A 22778-nucleotide genomic window follows, 5' to 3' on the forward strand; every position below is an offset into this window, starting at 1 on the left:
GAACTTTGAAATTTGTTTGAATAAAATGCACTCTGAGAACTTGTATGTATTTATGAAATATTATTTTGAAAAGCAATATCGGTTGTTTAATAGTGGATTTGATGATGTCTCCAATGGGATTAACATACATATATATTTTCTCGGTAAGAAAGGGATTCAAAGAAATATAATCTGTAAACTTACTAAGTTTAGGACGGCCTCTTTGCCAACTTATTTTTCTAATTCTGTTTAATACACCCGGCTAAAATTATGATCAATTAAAGTTATTTTTCATACTGGAAAATCCGATCTTTTTCAACATAATGCAAATATAGCTTCAAAATGAATGAAATCCTACACAAATAAAGCCTCAACCAATTGCATTTGACTTTCACTTTCTTATTTCATCAAACAATCGTCTGCTTCAAGTTATATTTTTGCATTTTTGCTATTGAATTTGCAGTCGAATTTGGTTGAATGGAATTGACATAACATTAACGCAAGCTGTCATACAAGAAAGGTGAGGTTAGGTGCCATCCATCTTCAAGAGCTCCTCCTCGTAAGAATCGTGATATTTTGCCTATCCTTCAAGCACAATGCGTCTAACTCAAAAGTTATGCGCTCAACATTTGGATTACTGGTTCAAACAACAATGGAAACGGGTGGGTCAAAGAATCCCAATTGATACTGGCGCGCAAGCGGAGCTAGAAAGATTGGGAATCAAAGTAATCGATGCCAAGGAAGTGCTGCAGGATCCGAAACCAGTGAGGTAATTTATCAGATAACTACGTTTAAAATCAGAAGTTCCAATTCATATTGTTACAGAGAAAATTTCGTATTCGACAAGCTGGTCCCTGATCCTGTTGTCATTCAACAGGAAAAGGCCGCATATGTCCTCCGGGATGAAAACGTCTTATTGGAAGGTACAGCACAAGCACAAGTCCTGCTTAAAACGATCCAAGTGGATGGATTTCCAAAGAACGTGGAAGAGAAGTTGGAACAAGCGAAGATATCCCCGTCGACAAATCGGAATGTTCAAAACGCCATACTAGCGTCGCACCTATTCGATTGCGAACAGAAGAAAACGGCAATCATGAAAGTTCCCGAGAAACCGATGTTTGTTTTGCCGAGGAATTATGGGATAACTGATGATCGCAAAAAGTGAGTAATTACAAACACAATCGTCTTAAGTTTTTATGAAAAATTACGATAAATAGTTGGTTTAGAGACATCTGTTGAAAAAGCAATGCTAAAATACAAAACTTAATCTGCCAGTCCAACATAACTCTCTCGACCTGCCAACCAAACACTACCTTCTATCGCGGCTCCCGCAGATCTTAAGGGCCTGGTAATGGTATTCGCTAGTCCCGTGTGATGTAGTCTGCAGTACTACTAGTTCCGGTTGCATTATAGCCACATTCGCGCATGTAACCGCGCCTAAAGTGATAGGAGTCATTGAGAGCACTCCCCTTAGGAAAGGAGAACCAGAAAACCACAATTCACATTCCAAGAATTTCAGCGAATCAATTCTCCTTTAAGTGTAGTCTGCCGGATTTTACATGATAAATTTCATCGTTCCTCCATTTTCTTTTGCAATTACTTCAAATTCCGAATCCACACAAGTGCTACCTCAAAATCTGGGTAAGCCACGAATCTTAAGCCCATCATTCACGTACAATTTCACCTTGCACCTTTGACCGATGCATTCGATCTATCCATTTTGTTTGTTCACCGGTGATCGAATAAAAAATGATTCGGCTAACCGGCCAGACATGTTTATTTAAAAAGTGAGGGAGGATTTCATGTTTGTATAGGCTGTAAGTGAGGATTTTATGGGCATCTTTATCGCTAATGAACATTTTTGATAAATGCTCACGCCCAAAATTATCTCAAATTTCCATCTCAATGTCCTACACGTCCAGAGTTGAGGTAATGATGTTGCGGCTTCGTCAGTAACACTATAAGTATCCTTGGAATTAAACATACGTCAGATTCATGTTCTCTCCGAGCCTTTAATGGGGCGACCTCATTGCTGCCAATGACCACACGACATATTTTTCGCTGACCTTGAACCACAACATATCGAATTGTGCCCGCGCCGCGGACAGTGCATCCAGATCGTACCTTTCTTGTCAAAATGCTTGAATTGCAATTCACAATTTCATGATGAAAAAAAATAAAATTAAAATCAGAATTGCCTTTTTGTAACTGCCGATTTTTGGTCCATTTTTACAGTGTACTGAAAGCGATATTCCCGAGAATTAAAATGTAGGCCCGAAATCTATACGTAATTGACCACAACATCTGCTACAGGTACAAATATTGGCAGCCATTCAAGGACTGCCTGAAGAAGCACAAGTCGGTGGTTTTGGTTAGACTATTGTTAAAAAATTGAAAGCACCACCGGATCTGCGAGATTCAGTAAGATTCTCTCAAAGGAATATAGGAGTCTATCTTTTCTGAAAGTGTCGGAAGGCTCTGGGCGGAATCTTCTGATGAAACACTGGAGCTCTTGGTTCAGACGCACTTCTTTGCTAGCGAGGAGGACTGCGAGTCAGACCTTTGCTTGGAGGGTATGCAGCCCCAGTCGCATGAGACCATCAAATCGGTAATTACCGAAACTAAAATCAGCTGGCCTATCTCCGCATATAAATCTCCGGGCACAGATGGCATAATGCCAGTTATGCTGCACTAACAAGAAAGGTTTGTGCTGCGATTTGTTGAGATTTACCGGAGCTGTATTTCTTTGGTGTGGTTTTCATATCGAATGCGTATGGTCGCCACCATAAACCCACGAAGGATTTCCGACCAATCACCATCGCCTCTTTCGTGTTGAAGGCCCTAGAGCCAGTACTGGACATGCACGATTGTGAAGAGACCGCCTTTCCCTGTCTCAGCAAAAGAAAATTTACAGAAACTGCTCTCCACGAAGTAATTAGCACGGTTGAGAAGTCAATACAAGCATTACCATATACTCTAGTTGCCTTCCTGGTTATAAAGGGAGCATTCAACACTGTTGGTAACAAAGTCATCAAGGAAACCTTAACCAGAATAGTTTGGAGATGAATCCATGATAAGAACTAGGATAATCCAGTCTGATCTGAGAGGTCAGAGCAGAGGTACGCCCCAGGGTGGTGACATCTTCCGGTGCTCTGGTCGATAATGATAGACGAAATTCTACGCATATTGGACAAGCGCGGGGTGAAGGTGATGGCGTATGCCGACGACTTGGTGACATTGGTATCAGGGATATTTTTTTTTATTATGAGTGGCATACAGAAGGAGCGTTGGAAAAGGTGTGTCTGTGGGCCATAAGATACGAGTCGGCATTAATCCAACCAAAGCAAAGCTAATGCTATTCATCACCAGGATAAGGGTACGCGTATTCCTCCTCCCCGGCTAAATGAATAAAAATCGGTTCTTTCATTTAATGTAAAATATTTGGGTATAATTCTAGATCCGCAGTTAAATTGAAGATATAATATAGAACTGAGGGTTAAGGAGACGTGTGTAGCCTTCTTTTCCTGCAAGAGAACCTTTGCAAGGATGGACATACATAGCCGTAGTATGTCCTGTTCTAACGTATGGTTCTATTGTAGTAGGCGTTGAGCAAAAAATATAATAAAACGAAGCTTAATAGGATTCAAAGAACCACGTTTGCAGTTCTGATCGCAGGTGCTCTGATTCCACTTCTACAACTCCTTCTCGTCCAGACCACCACATTAAATAAGCTGCAGCGTGGAGTGCTGGCAGACTATATAAGACCGGATGTTGGACAGCGAAGCCGACCATAGTAACATCCTAGAGGGAGTACTTTGGGAACTCTGCACATTGTCCACGGACTACGCCCCACACAAGCTGAACTTCACGAGAAAATTTTCTGTGGACTTTCTAACCAGGGCAAAGTGGAAAACCGGGGCATATTGTAAATCTATGACAGGGTACTCTTCACCGACGAATCAAAAATGGTCTGTGGAGTCGGTGCGGGAGATTTGTCGGATACACGCAGTGTAACCGAGTCGTACGGTCTCCCGGGATTCGCTAGTATATTCCGAGCGGAAGTACTGGAAGCATGTCCTGGCGGTTGCTTTTACGGTCTTAGCAGTTTGTGGCATCAAAACGACGGACCACAGCGGTAATTGGTCTCTTCAGAGCCTCCACTGATATAGATAACTTCAAGCCATCTTCAAGTCAATGCATGCTTTCATATGCCGTGCCTTTTTCACGTTTTCCGACATTTTCCTAAGCAAAATTTAGAATGAATTTTATTAGGCGGTTGCTCTGAATGTAATTCATATACGTGTTGTGTTTGTGAATTTATATAAGGTAACAAATACCAACTTGTAGCCACTTCGATCATGCTGGTCCTAGAGCAGAAATGAGGTAGCATCTGATGAATTGCTTCTGTTCTGGAGGAAACCGCTAAACTTTGCATATTGGGTGCTTTTCAAAGACTGAGAGTAGTTCGTGGACCAAAAATAGTGGAAGTAAGCTACTTCACAACTGGTCCGGTCCGCGATTCTCCTAAACAAATTTTGGACATGTCACAAGAAAAAAAACATACTCAAGTTTTCAAATCCGAAAGACAACATCAAAGATGTGAGTTTGTAACTCTTGATAAGGACGAATAGTATGGTTAAGGCTAATACCAATGGAAGTCGAACTCGAGGAATTGAACGCGTTCCTGAGTTTCGTCGTAGTTACTTACATACTTACAAATGACACTCAGGTAAACGATATAGTACACTTCCCGATTAGCGCTACCTATAAACACCTTCGAAATTTCTCCCATTTTGTCCAAGTCTCGACAATCCTTAATAAACTCGCCAGATTTTTCCGTGAGCTCAAAATCTTCCCTACCCAAGAAAATATTGCACTGTTTTATGAAAAGCGTTCTCCACGACATAGCGCCCATCCTTTTCCGAATGGAAGTTCATTAGTTTCCGTTTAAATCCTTCTGACGCTATATATGCTGCTGTGAGCTTTTATGTGGATACCTCTGAGGGCCTAGAAACTACCCATCCAACCGGGTATTTTGGGCAAAAAATACCCCCTCATCGCTATTCCTGCCAGGAACACTTCTGACAATATATTTCATCCTACTTATTGCCAATCTCTTGCCAGAAAACAACTGACCGACTCTTTGGGGCAACCGGGGAAGAGTCCCCTTTGTCACTGATTTTACGACGAGTGGCTTAATTGTCATCTCAGCAGATTAACAACTGAGGAAACCTTTCCGGCAGAAATTCCTCTCACTCCGAGGTTTCCACAGTTGTGCTTTTCTTGCGGAGCAGTAACTTCTGGACCAGATATTCCGCTATGAAGAAACTCTGAACCCTTTGAACTAATACACATCGGACTGCGACAACAAATTCATCTTTTGCCCTGACCCTTATCACGGCTATTGGGGAAATAGTTAGCCATCGGATTTTCAGCACAGTGTTCCAAATGTCCAATCGGTAGTGGCTTGGCATCTTAAATTTATTTTGACTGTCCATAAACTTTGCACATCGAAAAATTGGATGATACGCCATGCAAATGAAGCATGAGCAAATGCACCTTCCCATCGTCATAGTTTCCCGATGCGGAAAGGAATAAGAGGCCCCTTCCCTAGCAGTTGAATTCGGCTTTCATCAGATACTGGGCTATCTACCGCATTGTGGCCAGGCCTCTCTCGATGGTAATGCGATCGATGGCTTCCTCGATCAGCCCTTGGCGATCAAGAGATTCTAAGTCCCATAATTATCAAATACACTCCCAGATGCTCTACAACACGCTTGGCATCACTCTTCAGTTTGCAAGATCGCGTATCTCCCTGCCTTTCCGATTTCGATGTCGTCATAGACAGAGCTTCCCGCTAAACATCGGTATCCTTGGCACTAATTCCAGGATGTCCGGATGTGATGTGCGGTAACGCTTGAATAATGATAACAAGCATTCCCTAAAATAGGCCTTATTGTGACTCTCCAATGTCTCAAGAGCAGAACGGTCCCTCACATAGATCGTGTCTAGTTTGCGTCTAGTATATATGTCCATCTTATGGAGTTTAAGGCATTTATAATATCGAGTGTTACTAGGAGCACTACCCCTCGAAAACAACGATGAAAAGTAGCCATTTCTCGGCGCCTTTCACGCCTTCAGGGAATAATGCCCTTACGATACAGTCCATCTATCCGGCATTAAGTGAACAGAAATTTCACAAAACCATACTCTTAAAGATGCTCGTTCTTTTGCCGACTAGCTCCGCGGCGACCATTCTTTTAATTTGTTGCTCTGCGGAGTCTCCATTTATCTAATCTATGCCTTGTCATTTTGGTGTATACCACATTCAGGTGGCTTGAACGCTGTGCGAAACGGCAGAGCTAATAACATTTCACGACTGCTGCGCTCCGGACATGAAGGCCTTGCAGCCTGTCCTTAGCATGTTCACAACTGAATTTATGACTCCTTCCATCAAATAACATGGTTCCCAAACAGGATCCGCATTTTCATTCCAAAAACGGCGTCCTCTATATTACAAGCATCCATCAAAACTTCGACATTGTCTGATTCGATGTTAGACACTGAAAACGTTAGTTCTAAACACTGTTTGCTGTTACACCACATTTCCCATCAGTCTGGCATCAGTCTCCATTGACCATCAGTCAACCTTACGAAACCAGACTAACAGATTCTATTTGAAAATCTGAATAACTTTCGCCATTTACGTTTATTTACATGAAGGTGATGCCTGACGAGTGGGAAACTATTCTTGGAAAGTTGCTCTTAGATCAAGATGCCAACACACTCGAAGGGATTGCAGTCAGACTTAGTCTTGCATTAAGCTCACTAAAATACGATATTTGCTCTTGTTTGGGGACACACTGCGAATTATTGGATTGATGCATAGATCCGTAGTATTTAAAAAAAAAATTATTAATCAAAAATCAACAGCGGAAATAAGATAAGCAATAGTATACTCTCCGTCATTATTTCTGACAGCCTCACGAGGTCCCGGTAATTTTCAAATTTTATGTGCGAAAAAATGAAGTCAGAAAGCACGACTTCAATTTTGGAGCTTAACGTTATTTTTGAAGGAAACTCCGTGTAAATCGCTTGAAATCAATCGAGACAAAATCAGTCCGATGGCGCAAGACCAACGATTACGTCTTATGGAGTGAAATTTCCTATCCGAGCTCTTGAATACTGATTTAAGCGACAAAAGTGCGCGATCGTACATTAACGTCTCTTGATTATATATTTCGAATGAAAACGCTGCATGAAGTCGACGAAATTGGCTACAATAGATTTCGGGTATAATATACTCGCTAAAACAAAAGAAGGGCTAATAATAATAGAATTCAACATGTGTATAAATTATAATGAAGACAAAAACCGCTTTGCAAAATTCAGGCCTAAGTCGGCCGAGGCTAAACTAGAATTTTGTTTGGACTGGTCCAGTGGGACCAGTCGGGTCCACCATTAAATATGTAAATAGCGGACTTAGGAATCCCTCGATTCTCAAACAAAATTCTAATTTAGCCTCGGTTGGCTTAGGCCTGAATTTTACAAAGCGGTTTTTGTCTTCATTATAGTTCATGCACATGTCGTGTTTTTGAATTAATATAAGGGAGCAAATGCCAACTTGTAACCACTTCGGTCACGCTGTTCCCAGGGAAAAGGTGAGGCAGCGTCTGATGAGTTGCCTCTGTCCTGGGCGAAACGGCAAGCCATCCTCTTTATTTGATCCGATTCTCTCAATTCCAAAAATAAAAATTAGTTCTTGTTCGGCTGGCTTAGGCATGAATTACTAGGTTTATGTCTCAATATGATACACATTCATGTCGTGTTTGTGGAAGTATTTAAGGGAGGGAATGACACCTAGGAACTTAGATTTCCATCTTTAAACCAACATTTTTTTTCACGCAGTATTTCTAATATTTGATTGAAACCTAGACTGTCTTCAGAAGAAAGTGTAGCAAGCGAAAAAGCAAGATCACGCCAATGTGGCCAGAGTTGAAATATCTAAGTGTCGGTGTTAACTTCAGAGAATGAGCAACTTCTCAAAAACGAACTAAAAATCGAAAAGATTCTTTGGATTCCCGAAAAGGGCTGGAATTTGTTAGATTATTAAGAGGGGCCATAGTTTTCACCCCAGGTCCGGGTTTTCAACCTATGACCCTACAAGTTGCACAAAAGTGTGACCTCCAAAAAAGGCATGCCTGAACTGCAGTAACGTTCCAACATCTGGGTCCGATGTTCATCTCTATGTCTGCGTACGAATTGCCATCGATTGCGGCAAATCTCTTTAATCATGAAATTCCACAATTTTTCATTTTTGAGTTAGAAGAATATGAAGAAGTTTATACATTGAAATCAATCGATACAAGGAACTGTGTTGCCACGAGCTAATTGTTAATGTAAATAAGAACTGTTAGAAACTCAAAAATGAACCGTTTATCCAGGCGCTTGATGCACTCCGATCACCCTTTCTAATTGAAATGAAAACAAGAGGGGAGATAAGTCGAACAATACGCCTGCCCACCCTCTGGGAGTCGATGTCATCGATGAAGAGTAACAAATAGAATATTGTTCATACTCAGGTCGCAAGACGTCCAGTCTTGAGCTAGTTAGAAAGTTGCACAAACTCAAGACAATTCGTGACCTGCCACACTGACACTAGTGTTTCCATCTTGCATTGGATCTCTTTCTACCTAGAAGAATGTCTTATTGTTTTACGACGTTTACGTGAATTTTTTATTAACGTAGATGGATTTATTAAATCTTTTCTTATAGTGTTTATCAGGGTACTTCCATTTATAAAAAGCCCAGCTCTAACAAACTTAGATAAGAAATTATTCTGGAGAAAAATTTAACACACTTTACCACCTTAGAGGCAAAGTAAGGTTCTAAGAGACGTCGCAAAGATGGCGTTGGAATACGAGCCCAGGGTGGAAACTATGCGAAAAGTGAGGGCCTCAGAAAAAAAATTGAGCCCGGGGAAATTACCCCCTTTTCACCACCTCTCGTCAGCCGGGTCATACATAATTTACTCGAATTGCTGGACCTATAACTTCAAACTACCACAGTATATTTGATCAACAACCTTCGACTGAGAAAGAAAATTATAAGCATCGATAATATTAACAGAAATAAGGTGGCTTTTAAATGATAAATCAAACAGAAAGGTTCAGTGATGAAACTAGAGTTTGAAAAGGAACGCTGAGAACTTTGCACCAAATCAATATTTAAGGATGAAATTATCTTACCTTGTTAACGTATCGAGATTAATCCATAAACTATATGTTCCGCCAACGGCAAACTAGTACTCTAAAAATAAGCGCTTGTCAACTTTCGAAACCATTTCTACTTCAGACAAATTCATAGTTAGAAGCGCTCAGTCGACCTGGTTATCCCGTATAAAATACAATTCCATGACCCTCTAATAAATTATTTACTATTTACTCTTTTTTAGCCGTCTTATCATCTCCAAATTACTTTTCGAATGTGAAAAGTTACACGGACGTTCGCTTGTTTTTCAAAGACGATTAGGCAACGATTTAAAGTGCCACATTCACTTCAGTAAAGATGATCACCCACTTCAGTTTGATTTTAATATAGACACTATAATTACATCTAAACGTCCACTCGACCCCGTTAAAGATAGAATCAATTCAGATCTGCCGGATATCTTTCCTCTGAAAAGCACAATTTCAATTCCGGTAACCAAGAAGTATGAAATCCAAACAGTTTTCCGTAAGTATTTTTATATTCCAGGCTATCGTAATGTGAACAATAATAAGTTTATTTTATAGCTATAACCCAAAGTACATCTTTCCCAAATCCTCATACCATCTTCTTGCATTTTTCACCATTGAGTGTTGGAAACCTGTACGGGACTCCAGTGACTGATAGTCAGTTCCAAGCGAGAAATATGCTTAAAGCCTTCAGTGTTGCAGCTGCAAGAGCAAAACAACTTTATGGGGTAAATTTCCTCACGTTCAAGTTTTATTTTATTTACCATTTGGTTACATTTTTATCAGGACAATGCAACTAATCTGGAGAAGCCCGTTGTTGTACAGAGCGTGCACACCGATGGCAAATTATTCCACTTCGGTACGTATCAACTTAATACCCTAAACCTAGATGGACGTGATGGGCTGAAAAACTATTGGTTCCAAAAACCAACAACGGAACTTTTCCATGAGTGCAAATATGATGTTGGGCGACCTATTTTGACAGGGTACAACAGTGCAGTGATTAGTTATTTGAATGCCTTCTATGGTAATGATTAGGATGAATGTCAGAAGTTGTTAAGAACTAGAAATTTGCTAATATAAAGGAGAAAATAAAACAATGATTTTCATTTTCTATTTTCAATCATTCAGTGCTTTATTAAAATCCAGGATAGAATTCACATGGATCTGCATAAGTAACATAGGCCTTCTAAGTATAACGTTAATACTTAGATAAAAATTACATCTAAAAACCTTGAGGGAACATTTTGAATTTATTTTTATTTATTTACCGTCTGACGGATCAACTATGATGTGCTCCAAAAGTATAACCTCTATCTATGCTTTTTAAAAATTAGGATTGGAAATTTTTTGAAAAATATAATTTCTTAAGGTTATTTTTTTCCCTCAATTAGTTTCCAAAAAATTATAACCCCACTAACTTATTGGTAGGAAAGTAGCTTTTATTACGGTGATTTGTATCTAACATTTGACCTTCGTGGTTAGTTTGCTTGGCTAATGTTAATGTTTTTAATCCAAAAGCACCAACTAACCAGTTTAATAATTCGTTAAGAATCTTCAAATATGTATTAAATCTTCTACATATTCCGGTTCTACTGGCTTAAACTTCTTTAAAGTAGTATACTTCAAACTCCTAACTTTTTCGTCTAAACCTCTTTCGGATTCTCTTAATATTGGATCCCAATATTCAGACAAATATTGGATGTTTGTATCTTCTTTCTCAGGAAGCTTACTCAATTGTAAATCAGGTCCTAATACGATAGACATTTGATCGAACACATTAAGTAAGGCATTAGCTTCACTAACAAGTTCCGCAACCGCATTATGTTGCGATTCGCCCCATGACACACTTTTTTTCTTAAGGCTGGCTCTCCTCACAGGCGTTGGCGATAGTTTCATGTTAGCCAATTTGTTTCCAATTATCATGTCACGAAATGAATTCCATGGTCGTGTAGGTATTTCAGTGCCCACCCGGCGTGGTAAAGCTGGTGGATCGTCATCATCGGAAAAATCAAAGTGCCACGAAGCTAGCGTTGATTTCGGTATTTTAGGAAATCCATTTGATTTGAGTGATTCAAATTTTCTAGTTGAGTCAGATAGTGAATCGTCAGAGATTTCATCCTCAGATCGATAGTTGGAATTTCTGAAGCAATTTTGTGTTAATTGACGATCAATTTCCCGAAGGGCTTTTCGCTGCTCTATGAGTTTTCTTTCTCCTTCAGTCAGACTTTCATCGAGTTCTGTGCCACTTTTGTCACTGAATTTTTCACTGTAAGCTTGGAAGAAATTATGTGATATTCGAGGGGTTGCCGTTTGAGTAGCTGCATCAGATACTTGTATACCGTCAGTCATTTGAGCAACCGAATGAGTGAGAAGAACTGAAAAGCAAATATTCAATCCTGCGTTATTATGCGTATATGTGGAAGTAAATGAAAGTTTAGAGAAATAGAATTATATTTATTTCAAATTGTTTGAATTTGATTATATTTAATTATCATTAATATATCCTTCATGAATAGGTTTGCATTAATGGGTTATTATTGTGTTAAACGAATAAAAAAGAGTATCGTTTTAAAACTGTTATAAAAAAGAAACTATTAACCTACCGACTTTAAATTTTGCATACGTCTTAAATGAGTCCTTAAAATTAAAATCTGATGGTTACAAAAAATAAAAAACTAAATGGCGGCCGCGGTATTCAGATATTGCAGCCTGAGAACGCAAAGAGAGGGAATCACGCGAAGTAGTCCTCAAGTTTTGCAAGCGACCTAGTATTGGTTCAACAAAAATATTTCGCTAATTCTCATGAAAATCGATTGCGCGCACCTAAATTTGGCCGTAAACTTAGAATTTTGCTAATTTGACAAGCTTTTGCACAAAACGTGTTTTTTGTCATATTTTTTATTGGAAAAAGTGCTACCAAGTTTGCAAAATTATTTGTCGTCGACGATTCTACAACGGCATAGGAAAAGAAAATTGATCGATCAACATATCCAAGACCAATAATGGAGAGGGGGAAGGATATGGATTGAATTTGAATTCATTTGAATGTGGGGCATTTAGGGTCGCCCCGCAAGCAAAATGTTTAACGTTTCAACTTCTAACTCCCTGCATTATAATTGTTTCTAAGTCCTGAAAGTTGCTTTCTTACTGATTTTTATTTAATAAACGTTTTGTATCAGCACTGACGACACGCTGATCAATTTAATAAATCAATTGCAGACCCTCTTGTCGAATGATTCGGCTTATATGCGTGTAAATATTCATTTGTTGCTAAACGATCTAATTTAGCGAGAAATGGCAATAATCAAATTAGTAGCTTTTGCTAATACGTAATTCGTATTTCGATCATTTGTATTTCAAACTCCCGGATTACTTTACGTTTTTACGTTTTTTTTTAATTTCTTGTTTGTCTGCTAGTTTGAAAGAAAAGATTGTTTTGTTATTATCAAAGGGCAGACAGTTGTTTTTACTTTTCGGACGCCATTCACTTTAAAACGCACTGAGGAAGGAAGCATTTGATTGCTGAAATAAGGATATATGCAGAACAAAATACTGTCTGCTCTTTAATATAAAAAAAGTAATTTGTTTTTTCTACAAAGCTTCTGTGTGAGGGAATCCGGCGCCATTCTATGCAATTGCCTTTTTTAATAATTTAACCATAGTTATTTTCCGTATGTTGCTGTCTACATTTCCCTCGGCTTCTAGTTTCCAGTTTAGGGTCTTTTAATGGTATTATGAGATTTTTCGATGGCCTAACAACCATCCTGAATGGCCGGGTGTGACCAAGAGGAGAGAGCTATTTCAAAGCCTAAAAAGGAAAGAGAGTTGGTGTAATTGACCGTGAATGTCCGCCCGCAAATATTGAAGCTTAATCGAAGTGTTCCGTCGACACGGCTCGGGAATCTGGGGAGTCTTTTTAAAAGTTCGGTCCCTCACGTGTCATTTAACAAAGCTTCATTTAACCGGTGCACTGAATCCTGAAAACTAATAAACTAGCATGAGACTTCGTGTGCACTTAGCGAATAATAATTTTTTATCCACAGGTAACTTTCGCATAACCTGTTTTAGTGTCAGATTGCCCATCTCCTTGCTTTACTATAACGTTTCCCTCAAATGCATCTGCCAGGTTATAATAGACTCTGACCTGCGTTGTTGCGTGGGGCATTATCATTTTGGTAAGGCTTACGATTTTTGCTAGAATTCCCAAGCCAAGCATTAGCCTGCCTCTATATGATATTTGATGGATGATCTCGATGTTGAATTCCCAACAGTTTTCTAGCAACTATTTGACCGTAAATACCTGGTCAATTGTCGATTCCCCAGTCCAAAAACCTCCCTGGTATTCACCAATCCTCTTATCAGCGTACAACCTAATTCTTTTCTCTAGTATTTTCATGAAGATTTTATAGGACGTACAAAGTGATGAGATGCCTCTGTCGTATGTCAACTTGTCGCCTTTCACATATCCTATTATAATGCCACTTACTGTACATTATATGTCGTATGGTTCAAATCTCCCTAGTGCCAGTGAAATTTGTATCGTGACTTCACGTCGGATACCAGTCGACTCAGCTGTGAATGAATACCTGAGCCAAATGCGGGTAATAATCATCGGCGTACGCAATGCTAACCACATTGTCTACTTCAAGGTACTGTCATCCTGTAGTGTATCGTTGCAGTTTTGAATGAAGTCCCTGATCCAATGGAATTGTCGCGCCAACGATTATTAGTATTATTAGTAATAATATATTAGTATTTCATTTTTAATTTTCAGTTCGTTTCCTTGCAATGTGTGGCGAAGAATTCCAACGTCTTTGTTTACGATAGGAGTGCCATATCGTCCATATTTTCCACATCCTATAGTCAACTGCCCCTTTCATTCGTCTCAGTCATTGAGTGATTTTAGCAATTAATTCACTCAGTACTGTAGTGAACTGTATTGGAAATAGCAGGCATTCTGGTGTGACTCCCTTTTCAATTGGAAGGGTTTGGAAAGGCCACCATCGTGTAGTACTGTTAGATACGTGTCAAAATTACAAACTAAATAGAAACATTGTATAACATTGCATCATATAATATTACATTACGTTACGTACTGTTAACGTTTGGTTACGTAACGATCGGCTCAATAGATAAAGCGGACGTTGGAGTTAAGCTTTATTAGCAAATATTCTGCTGCGCAAACGTTTTGGCGCTAGGTATTTTGACATAAGAGTTTTCTGACCAATAAATTTTGCAAATTTATCTGTTATCTTCGATCCTTGTCTTTTTGACGACTCAATTGTCCACCCGAGTAATGTCCGCTGTGCTCTAATAAAATGAATGGAAAGCATTCATATATGGATGTATGAGAATATACATATATGTTAAAAATTATAATATTGGCTATGCGGTTTCGATCGCAGGGCAGAGGCAATCTCATCAGACGCTGCCTCAGCGCCTCTACCCTGCGGAGCAGTGTGATCGAAAGCGGCAACGGGTAGCATTTGGCTTGTTTATATTGAATTGAAAATTCGCCAAGGGTATGAATTATAACGACCGAAATTGCCTTGTTAGAACCTAAACTGGTTTAAGCTAATAATATGTTATAGATTTGTATATCAGTATGGAAAAGTGAGGTAATACACTAAAAGGCAATAAATGCAAAAAAATAAGAGAAAAAGAAGCCAAACTATATATAGTCAGAAAAAATATTAACTAAGTTTGGCACAGTCAGCTACAGTAGCAGAGTAAACTATAATAACTTCAAGACAAGAAATTTGTTTATCAGTCTTATGAAAAATTTCCTTCTTGGGAAGATGACGATAGTGAGAAAAATCTTCACTTGGTTTTCACCTTTATTGGTTTTCCTTATAACAAAAAAAAAAAGAAAGCTCAATTTTTATCCGGGCCTAGACTAAGGCAAAACGGCTCTTCATAAAATATAAAAATAAACATAATGAACACTGACCGCTTAAAAAATAAGTAGTGATAAAGAATTCTTGTGTCGTAATGAGCGGTGTCAAAACGAGTGCTGTTGACACGACTTCCTTTGGGTAGAGGTCGTTATTACTCTGATAGGGAAGCGGGTAAGAATTTTATTTTCCCTTATTTCCTTTTTTAGTTAATTCCAAAGTAGATACATAACATAGGCGGTGATGTGATAATGAAACTGAGGGACCGTATCATTGAAAACCAAATAGCAAATAGGCCCTGTATGAATGAATAGGAGATACAATATTCTCATAAACAAAGTTATATTAGGTTGAAATAATTTTTTTTGGGGTGTATTTTCGCCTGGCAAGATGATATACGTACAATATCAGTTTCACGTTAAAATGAATAGACTGATAAGCTACCGGACAAACTGTACGCCATGCAATTCTAAGCAAAAAATATTAAGTAAACTTCGACTCTTAACCCTTTAATTCCCACAAGCATTTTAATTTCCAATGTCAACATTAAAATCAGAATAACTTAAAAACTACGATAGCTGGAAATAAAAGTTTAATCGTAGCTAATTCTTCACTCTAAGATATAAGTTGAAATACCTATAAAAATAAAGTAAGTGTAAAAGCTATAGATCTCCAAAAGCAAAAAAACGTTTGACTCCCAACCCAACTAGAGGCAAACCATACAAATCATAAATTCATTGTAAAAACGAAATTTACTTTCAATGGAAAAAAAACTTGGCGGATACTTTGATAAATGAAAATTAAACAACTGAATTCTAACCGCTCTCCATTGTTAAATAAAAGGAGCATTTTTTTATTGAAATTACGTACAGTTTTTACTAAAGTTCGGTTGATAGGCTACAGAGGAAACTTCTTCGAAGGGCATTGGATTATCTTTATGAACAATTTTCTTCAAATACCCATACAGGAAGTAGTTAAATGGATTTAAATAGAAAAATCTTGCGGGATACCGTACCGTAGATATCGGAATACCACCGGTTATGAAATTTTCCATTACGAAGGGATGTAACTTTCTTAAAATTATGTGGAGATGCTTTATTCAACCTTATGTTAAATGCCCAAGCATTTAAACTCGATCAGCATTAATAATATACTTCATGCATTATATGCGGACTCCATTCAGCAAAAACGTATTCGTTGGCGAATAAAATATTTTTAGTGAAATTACAATTTTCCCTAACTCATTCTTGCACCTAATTGCAGTGTAATGTACTCCGTTTTGGCTTAAAATGGTAACAATAGACTTTCTTATGTATGTAGGCTATGGTGATGTAGTAATTTAAAGTAGCACATAGAATGACGGCCCAATTTTTTGGTAAGTTTTTCACAATATAATTTCTAGATTGGTCTTAAAAACCCCACGTAATTGAAAATCAATTAGATTGAAGTCGTGATGGTGTCTTTTAATGAATGAAAGTTAGTACAAACCAATTATGTCGATTATCTAATAGTCATGCAAGGCTTTTACCCATTTAGTGGGTTCAGATATTGGGTGTTTTTTTCCATTTAACCTATATATTTGCCACTAGTTGAACAATTAGGATAAAATGATGTTAACACAGAAAAGAGAGATTCATTTTTTGCAAAAAAAATAATTGTTATATGGTGCATGTTAAATTTCAACCAAAATTGGGTTAAAAAAACAAAATTTCGATAGTCAAACACAATTTTTGCTTCTGGAGGAATCGAAATTGGCCAAACTGCAACGGCCGAGGAAAATCGGCGAGTTCCATATTGCACAAGCAAACAGGAAGAGCAGCGAACAATCAAAAGGGGGCCGAATTCTGAAGAACAAAGTTGTTCAGTTGTTAACAAAGAGCAAAAACCATTAATATTCACTGGGAATGACCGAATAGAATTACAAATAATTTTTAATGTATATAGTAAAATTTTAATAAAAGAAAATTGATCGCATTTTTCTCAACACTACGTTTTTCAACCTGGTTGACTACGACGTTTTTCTCGAAATGTACTTGACCAATTTTTAAAAACCAAAAAAATTTACAAAAACTATACAATAAACCTCCAAAAGTTTAAAGAATCTTCCCTATTCCTTTTTTATATGCGGGAAAATGCTTCGAAAAAAGATGATTTTTCGAATTTTTCTGGAAATTGTATACAAAAATATAAGAATATCAAAAAATGGGTTTTCAGAGGTTTGTTGTCTACTTCGAATCTAATGAATAGAATCCTTTTTGAATTAATGTATCTGTTACAGACAGTCAGCAAAGAGTCGCTCTATTTAAAATGTACTTTTTGATAACCACCTCTACAGGGGCAAAAAGGATTTCAAAGTGCCAATTTTTTTTTATCTACTTTTGTGATATTCATAATGACATGCAAAAGAAATTTCCTTCTTAAATATAATAGATTTTGCCAAAAAAAATCTTAAGAAAATGTATCTTTAGCAAATTTTGAAACAGGAAGCCCCCTTAGAATCGTTTGTCCGGTACTTTTGAAACACTCTTCTATAAGTTGAATGTATCCTTGCTAGCTGTGAACTATTGCATTACATTAAAATCACGCTAAAGGGAATTTCATTTACCAACCAATGTCAGAACTAGCAATTAAATGCACACGTACATATACATAAAATTACGTTAGAACAATAAATAAAGAAGTTAGTTTTCCGTAATAATTTTTAACCACTCTTTTATTTGTACATTTTTTTCGCGGTGGAGCTCAGATTGTGTCCGAAGGGGGATTATCCCTACACGGCAGGTACTCACGTTAAACTTCTTCATGAAAGCAAGGTGATATTACTCTTTAAAGAACACACGAGTGTCAAATTGACTGATATCATACGAAATTAATTACTTCCCCTTTTCCTACCACATCTGGATAAGGATTGAACTTTTGTAAATGGAATTGAGTTCGACTTATAAAAATATTTATTTCAATTTTTTCATTCTTTGGACTAATATCGCTTTGTATTAAACATAAACTTACATTCTTTTCCGCCATCTGGACGTATTGCGATGGTTCCATCCGTTAAAATTTCCTTATCTTCCAATGGAATCAAACTTTCATATATTTGCGTAGGTACTTCCTTCATCACTTTAGTGGGTATCAAATCAGTTTGAATGCCTATTTGATTCTTTCCGGCACGCATCCTCCTATTAGATGAAGCAAAACAATGCTATTTTGAATTTTTCTTAGTGAAAATAGTTATATTACCTCGAAGCGTCCAAAAGTTTAGCGCGCAAAAGGGCACTTTTATCAGCCTTTGGTAGCGTCGAGACACTCGCCATTCGCCATGGTGGTCGCTTGTCGTCTTTCTCGCTAATTTCCTTAATTTTCTTCCAATTTTTTGTAGTTCTGAATAGGAAAATCTTATGTTCAAAATTAATTATATTGATTTTTTTTTAAGTAAAAAATAATAGCCCAATTTAACCATAATACAAGTATATGAAATTTACATTTCTTTCCACATTTTATTGCCTCCGATTCGATTCCTTCCAAAAGTCTTAGCACTTACTAAACCTGTCTAGAAATATTTCATTTCCCAAACAAACACCCTGACTCACGCACGAGTTACTATAGAGTGAAATTCGATATTCAGCTCCTGTCTGCTGGTAGTCATATGCCTTGAGGACATCAAAGCTTATTTTGTTATTTATTAGCTTATTCTATAAGTTCGATTTGCCTTTGTGCCATTGCATTCGTGAACATCGTGTATATAAGCACTACTTTTCAACAGAACGAATGCACATGTATTGCCATTGCATAAAACAAAATATATCAGTCCATTTGTACATAATATCCATAAAGGACAATTTAAGGAAAAAACTGTTGGAATCATGTTCACTTCCAGATGATAATATGGCATGCAATATGCAATGGAAAACACTGAAGGTATCATATGACGGTGATACTATGTTAATTGAATTTATATATGTCTCCAAAACGAGTAGACTAAGCTCAAACCACTCTGCAATTTAACAATAGGATTAAAGATCTTCAGAAAGCTTGCTTTTTTAGCTGAGTTCCAAATTTTAGTAATATATTATAAAATGGGTATTGAGAATTAAAGCGAGGCCAGATAACGAAATTCCAGAATTCATATCCCTCCTTTGTGCGGCCTTTCACTTGTTGAACTTTTGTAAACCCTCGCATATTATTATAATCTGATATAAAGTGAGTATTACTTTCGATACGTTGGGGTTACTAACCTACTTATTAATAACTGATTAAAAATAACGGAATATATGGTTCCAAATATTCCCTAAATGAGTTATACCGCTATCGTTGTTGGTATGCTGAAGTATACTTGAGTTCTTTTCAACTCCTCCCAAGAAGCTTGCAGTCCTTCTCTACTGTTCTGCGCTATGTGTTTCAACGGCGAGTGGATTCCATTACATGGCATAGCGACCAAAGGAGTTGTTATTCTTTCTTAAACCTATATACATCTGTAGTTTTTCGTTCGAGATTGTATTAGGTCAGAGCGACCCGATGACACGACTGGGACAGGTATTAAGAAAGGTTCAGAGTTTTCAAACAAAGTATATCTAATAGGCAGTACCCACACTACTAGCAGTATCTACATGTGGTTTAGTGCCTATGATGTATACGGATAAGCTTCCCCAATACATTCGCAAGTCCGGTCCAGTAAGTGTGGATACTACTTATTAAATGTATTGTGCTTTTGGGTCATAGCACCCAAGCATTCAAAAAACGAAAAAGGACTAATGGTTTCGTCCAGGACGTTAGTCCTTTTTTGTTTTTTGAATGCTTGGGTGCTATGGCCCAAACGAGGGATCCATGGACCAAAAACTGTGGGAGTAAGTTGCTCTCCTTTTGGTCCGGTCCAACCTCATGTGGATGTGGACTTAGGATCCCCATATCCTAAGCAATAATTATTGGGTTTCTTTCGTAATTTTCTTATAAAAACCAACGTGCACTATATATCCTTTTGATATTGTTGACGTGGCTTATTTCCGGGATATTATTTATTCAACGAAAATACTTTTCAAACTTTCTATCCCCAATTGTCTTAGCTTTGCTTTTTTGAATCTGCCATTTTCTTATGATTAGGAGTATGGCGAAAAACTTTATAGGCAATCTGTTTATCTAGAAACAGAGGTGTCAGCGATCAGTTTAACCGTTTTGGTTTTTACTTGGAAGGTGGCTTTTCATGTTTCCGTCTATATGCAGGAATTTTCTTACAGCTGGTAGTGAAAATAACCTGTTTAAGACTCTTTCAAAGGTACTTGTTGCTAACAAAGGATTCTGCTTTGTTGTTTGTTATTGAAGTGTTTATTGAGACTGGGTTGTTACGACTGTTACTTATGTTGGCGCATTCCACAAGGACAACGCAAGGGAATTTCCGCAGAGGCTTTGATTGTTTTGTTGTTGTTTTCGGTAACCAAAATATTTGGCTTTACAATTACAATGTGCAAATGAGAGTGAGCAGAGACACCCCTATTATAAATTTCTCGTCGATGAAATGGCTTCCAACTGGTAAATTTATAATAACGCAAATCGAGAAGCAAAGGAAATGATCGCTTTTACCCGAGCTGCCCACTACAAAGGTCATTACGATAACCTAAACACCCGAGACATCTGCATCAACTTATCAAAAGCCGACACCCCGACGAGCCGAGACGAAAGATGGCTGGAATACAGCAGATTTCAACGCAAAATTTTGCTCATCTTCAACGTCCAAGAGCACTGCCAATATTTGGAGCAATTTCACCTGTTAGCGGCACAGAAGTTGAGGAGACAATCAAACAAATGAAATTTGGAGAAGCAACAGGACCTGACGACATCGCAGCTGAGCTCAGGAAAGCGAAGAGCTAGGACTGCATACTGTGACTCAGTGAGCTCTTCAATCGGGTTAGCGAAGAAAGTAGAAAGCACGACCATTCCAATATGGTAAAAGAAAGGTAGCCCAGCACAATGCTGAAATTATCGTCTGTTCCAATTGTTGTCTCATACCATGATGCGCAGTTACTCATGAAGAAAAACTGTTAGTAGGAACATATTCCATTTTTAAATCTAGAGAAGGCATGCTACACAAACTCATATGGTATGCTTTGCGGAAAGACAATGTCAAAGGAACTCTTGCGTTGGATTAAATTATTTCACCGCAATCCGTAAAGTAAGGTTGGAAGTATGGCAGATATATCAAAACCACTAAAGAAGCGCCCTTTCGCCAGTCCTCTTTGTAAAAAAATCTTACATCAATCGACCATACTAAATTTTCTAATGATATAAATTGGTAAGCAAACCGCAGCAAAAAATAGCATCACCAATCACATGGTTAGACACTACAAAGATTTTTTTCAGTAGGACTTCTGCTAAGGGGTATGACTTATAAAATGGTTTGTTGGTTCTTTTCATTCAAGAAGTGGCAACAAATGTCTATAGATGACTTGAACGTTGTTGTCCCCGTAAAATATGTGGAGAATAATCGTTATGTATGGGATGAGTTTGTTGGCCAACTCTGTTTTAGCTTACAATTTTTATTGTATTTCAGTAGAGTATTTAAGGAGAATTTGTTTTCTTCTTGACTTCGAGACCTACTGCTAAGCACTAAGTAAGTAAGTATCGGTATTTGCAAGACCAATGAATAACACTAGTCAATAGAAAAAGCAAGTTTTTATTATTTCAAATAATTTAATCGCTAGAAATACGGTGTAATTTCACTCAGGCGTGTAGTTTGTCAGTCACAAGGTCATTTTAAATTCACTTGAATATAAATGAAAGTATAATATTAGGATATTGAAATTGGCATCAACTGTACAGAATAGTAGTTAAAGAACAATAAGAATGCCACGGAAATATTCACAACAATTCTTACGCGTTAAAAACGAAGGAAAATCAGATCAAATTCGTTATAGCCGAAATGAAAAAGCAAACTTAGTTTAGTATATGTTATTACACTTTATATGTATGTAACTTCTTGAAAGAGTAACGGTTGAAGCTTTAAAATGAATATAAAATCACTGAGAATATCTTGAAAAAAAAGATTTCTCAATTCTAAAAGTTATCATACGTTTGCCTTGGTAAATTTAATCCTTGAAAATCATCACTAGCACTTTGTGATTCGCTTGTTTCTGACGAAGCTGCACTTCCTGTTGTAGGTGAAATCGATTTGTTCATTTCAAGCACTTCGGGCGTACTAACATTGCAATTACATTTTTGCTCGATTTTCTCGGAAAGCCCTAGGTAAATACGTATGTGCTATTTTACATAAGATAGAGCTTAGGTATTCTAATTAAATTTCAGTCAATGCAACCCCCTGTCTATGAACGAGTAGTAGTAAGTGTGTGAAACCGCCAAAAGAGTACCTAGTTTAGGCGCACAAAATACTACCCGCATAACGATGGGTGGCAAGGCCATTGCGTGCTAGTTGGCATTATGTACATTCGCTAGGGTATAAACATTGAGAAATGCAACCCCATTTCAAGTGCACAAATCTATTGTATCCGTACGGAATAATATAGCATACAAGTTGATATTGACTTAATTTTTGCATATTTTCCAGCTTGTATTGGAAATGTGGAACAAAGATATCTTATTACTATATATTTTAAGGTTTTGTAATGGTGTTGGGTATGTTTGCAGTGTAGTTCACAGTTTTATCGAATCTGCTTAAATCAGG

General features: G+C 37.6%; 2 protein-coding genes across 3 annotated transcripts; one reads left to right on the top strand and one right to left on the bottom strand.

Moving 5' to 3' along the window:
- The first annotated feature begins 439 nt into the window (after nt 1-439).
- On the top strand, nt 440-10338 carry LOC119656551 (39S ribosomal protein L37, mitochondrial). The gene is made up of 6 exons (XM_038062917.1): nt 440-499; nt 572-748; nt 805-1140; nt 9434-9714; nt 9774-9943; nt 10002-10338. Exons 2-6 carry the CDS (start codon nt 576-578, stop codon nt 10251-10253), a joined length of 1212 nt encoding a protein of 403 aa, XP_037918845.1. The 5' UTR covers nt 440-499; nt 572-575; the 3' UTR covers nt 10254-10338.
- LOC119656550 lies at nt 10319-22448 on the bottom strand. Of its 2 annotated transcripts, none has more exons than XM_038062914.1 (4): nt 22170-22448; nt 18350-18490; nt 18122-18288; nt 10319-11593 (listed from the first exon to the last, which is right to left on the bottom strand). In XM_038062914.1, exons 1-4 carry the CDS (start codon nt 22274-22276, stop codon nt 10773-10775), a joined length of 1236 nt encoding a protein of 411 aa, XP_037918842.1. In that variant the 5' UTR covers nt 22277-22448; the 3' UTR covers nt 10319-10772. The 2 variants fall into 2 exon arrangements, with proteins under 2 accessions (XP_037918842.1, XP_037918843.1); XM_038062915.1 differs by lacking the exon at nt 22170-22448 and adding an exon at nt 18592-18718.
- Between the last annotated feature and the right edge of the window lie 330 nt (nt 22449-22778).

The sequence above is a fragment of the Hermetia illucens genome, chromosome 5, assembly GCF_905115235.1.
Source record: "Hermetia illucens chromosome 5, iHerIll2.2.curated.20191125, whole genome shotgun sequence".
NCBI classification, from domain to species: domain Eukaryota; kingdom Metazoa; phylum Arthropoda; class Insecta; order Diptera; family Stratiomyidae; genus Hermetia; species Hermetia illucens.

Excerpts from the sequence above, each read along its gene's own strand:
- LOC119656551 (XM_038062917.1), top strand. The coding sequence starts at position 576 with ATGCGTCTAACTCAAAAGTTATGCGCTCAACATTTGGATTACTGGTTC. Across the intron at positions 749-804 it reads CAGGATCCGAAACCAGTGAG|AGAAAATTTCGTATTCGACA; the intron begins GTAATTTATCAG and ends ATATTGTTACAG. Across the intron at positions 1,141-9,433 it reads ATAACTGATGATCGCAAAAA|CCGTCTTATCATCTCCAAAT; the intron begins GTGAGTAATTAC and ends ACTCTTTTTTAG.
- LOC119656550 (XM_038062914.1), bottom strand. The coding sequence starts at position 22,276 with ATGAACAAATCGATTTCACCTACAACAGGAAGTGCAGCTTCGTCAGAA. Across the intron at positions 18,289-18,349 it reads AAACTTTTGGACGCTTCGAG|GAGGATGCGTGCCGGAAAGA; the intron begins GTAATATAACTA and ends TTCATCTAATAG. Across the intron at positions 11,594-18,121 it reads TCCAGATGGCGGAAAAGAAT|TTCTTCTCACTCATTCGGTT; the intron begins GTAAGTTTATGT and ends TTTGCTTTTCAG.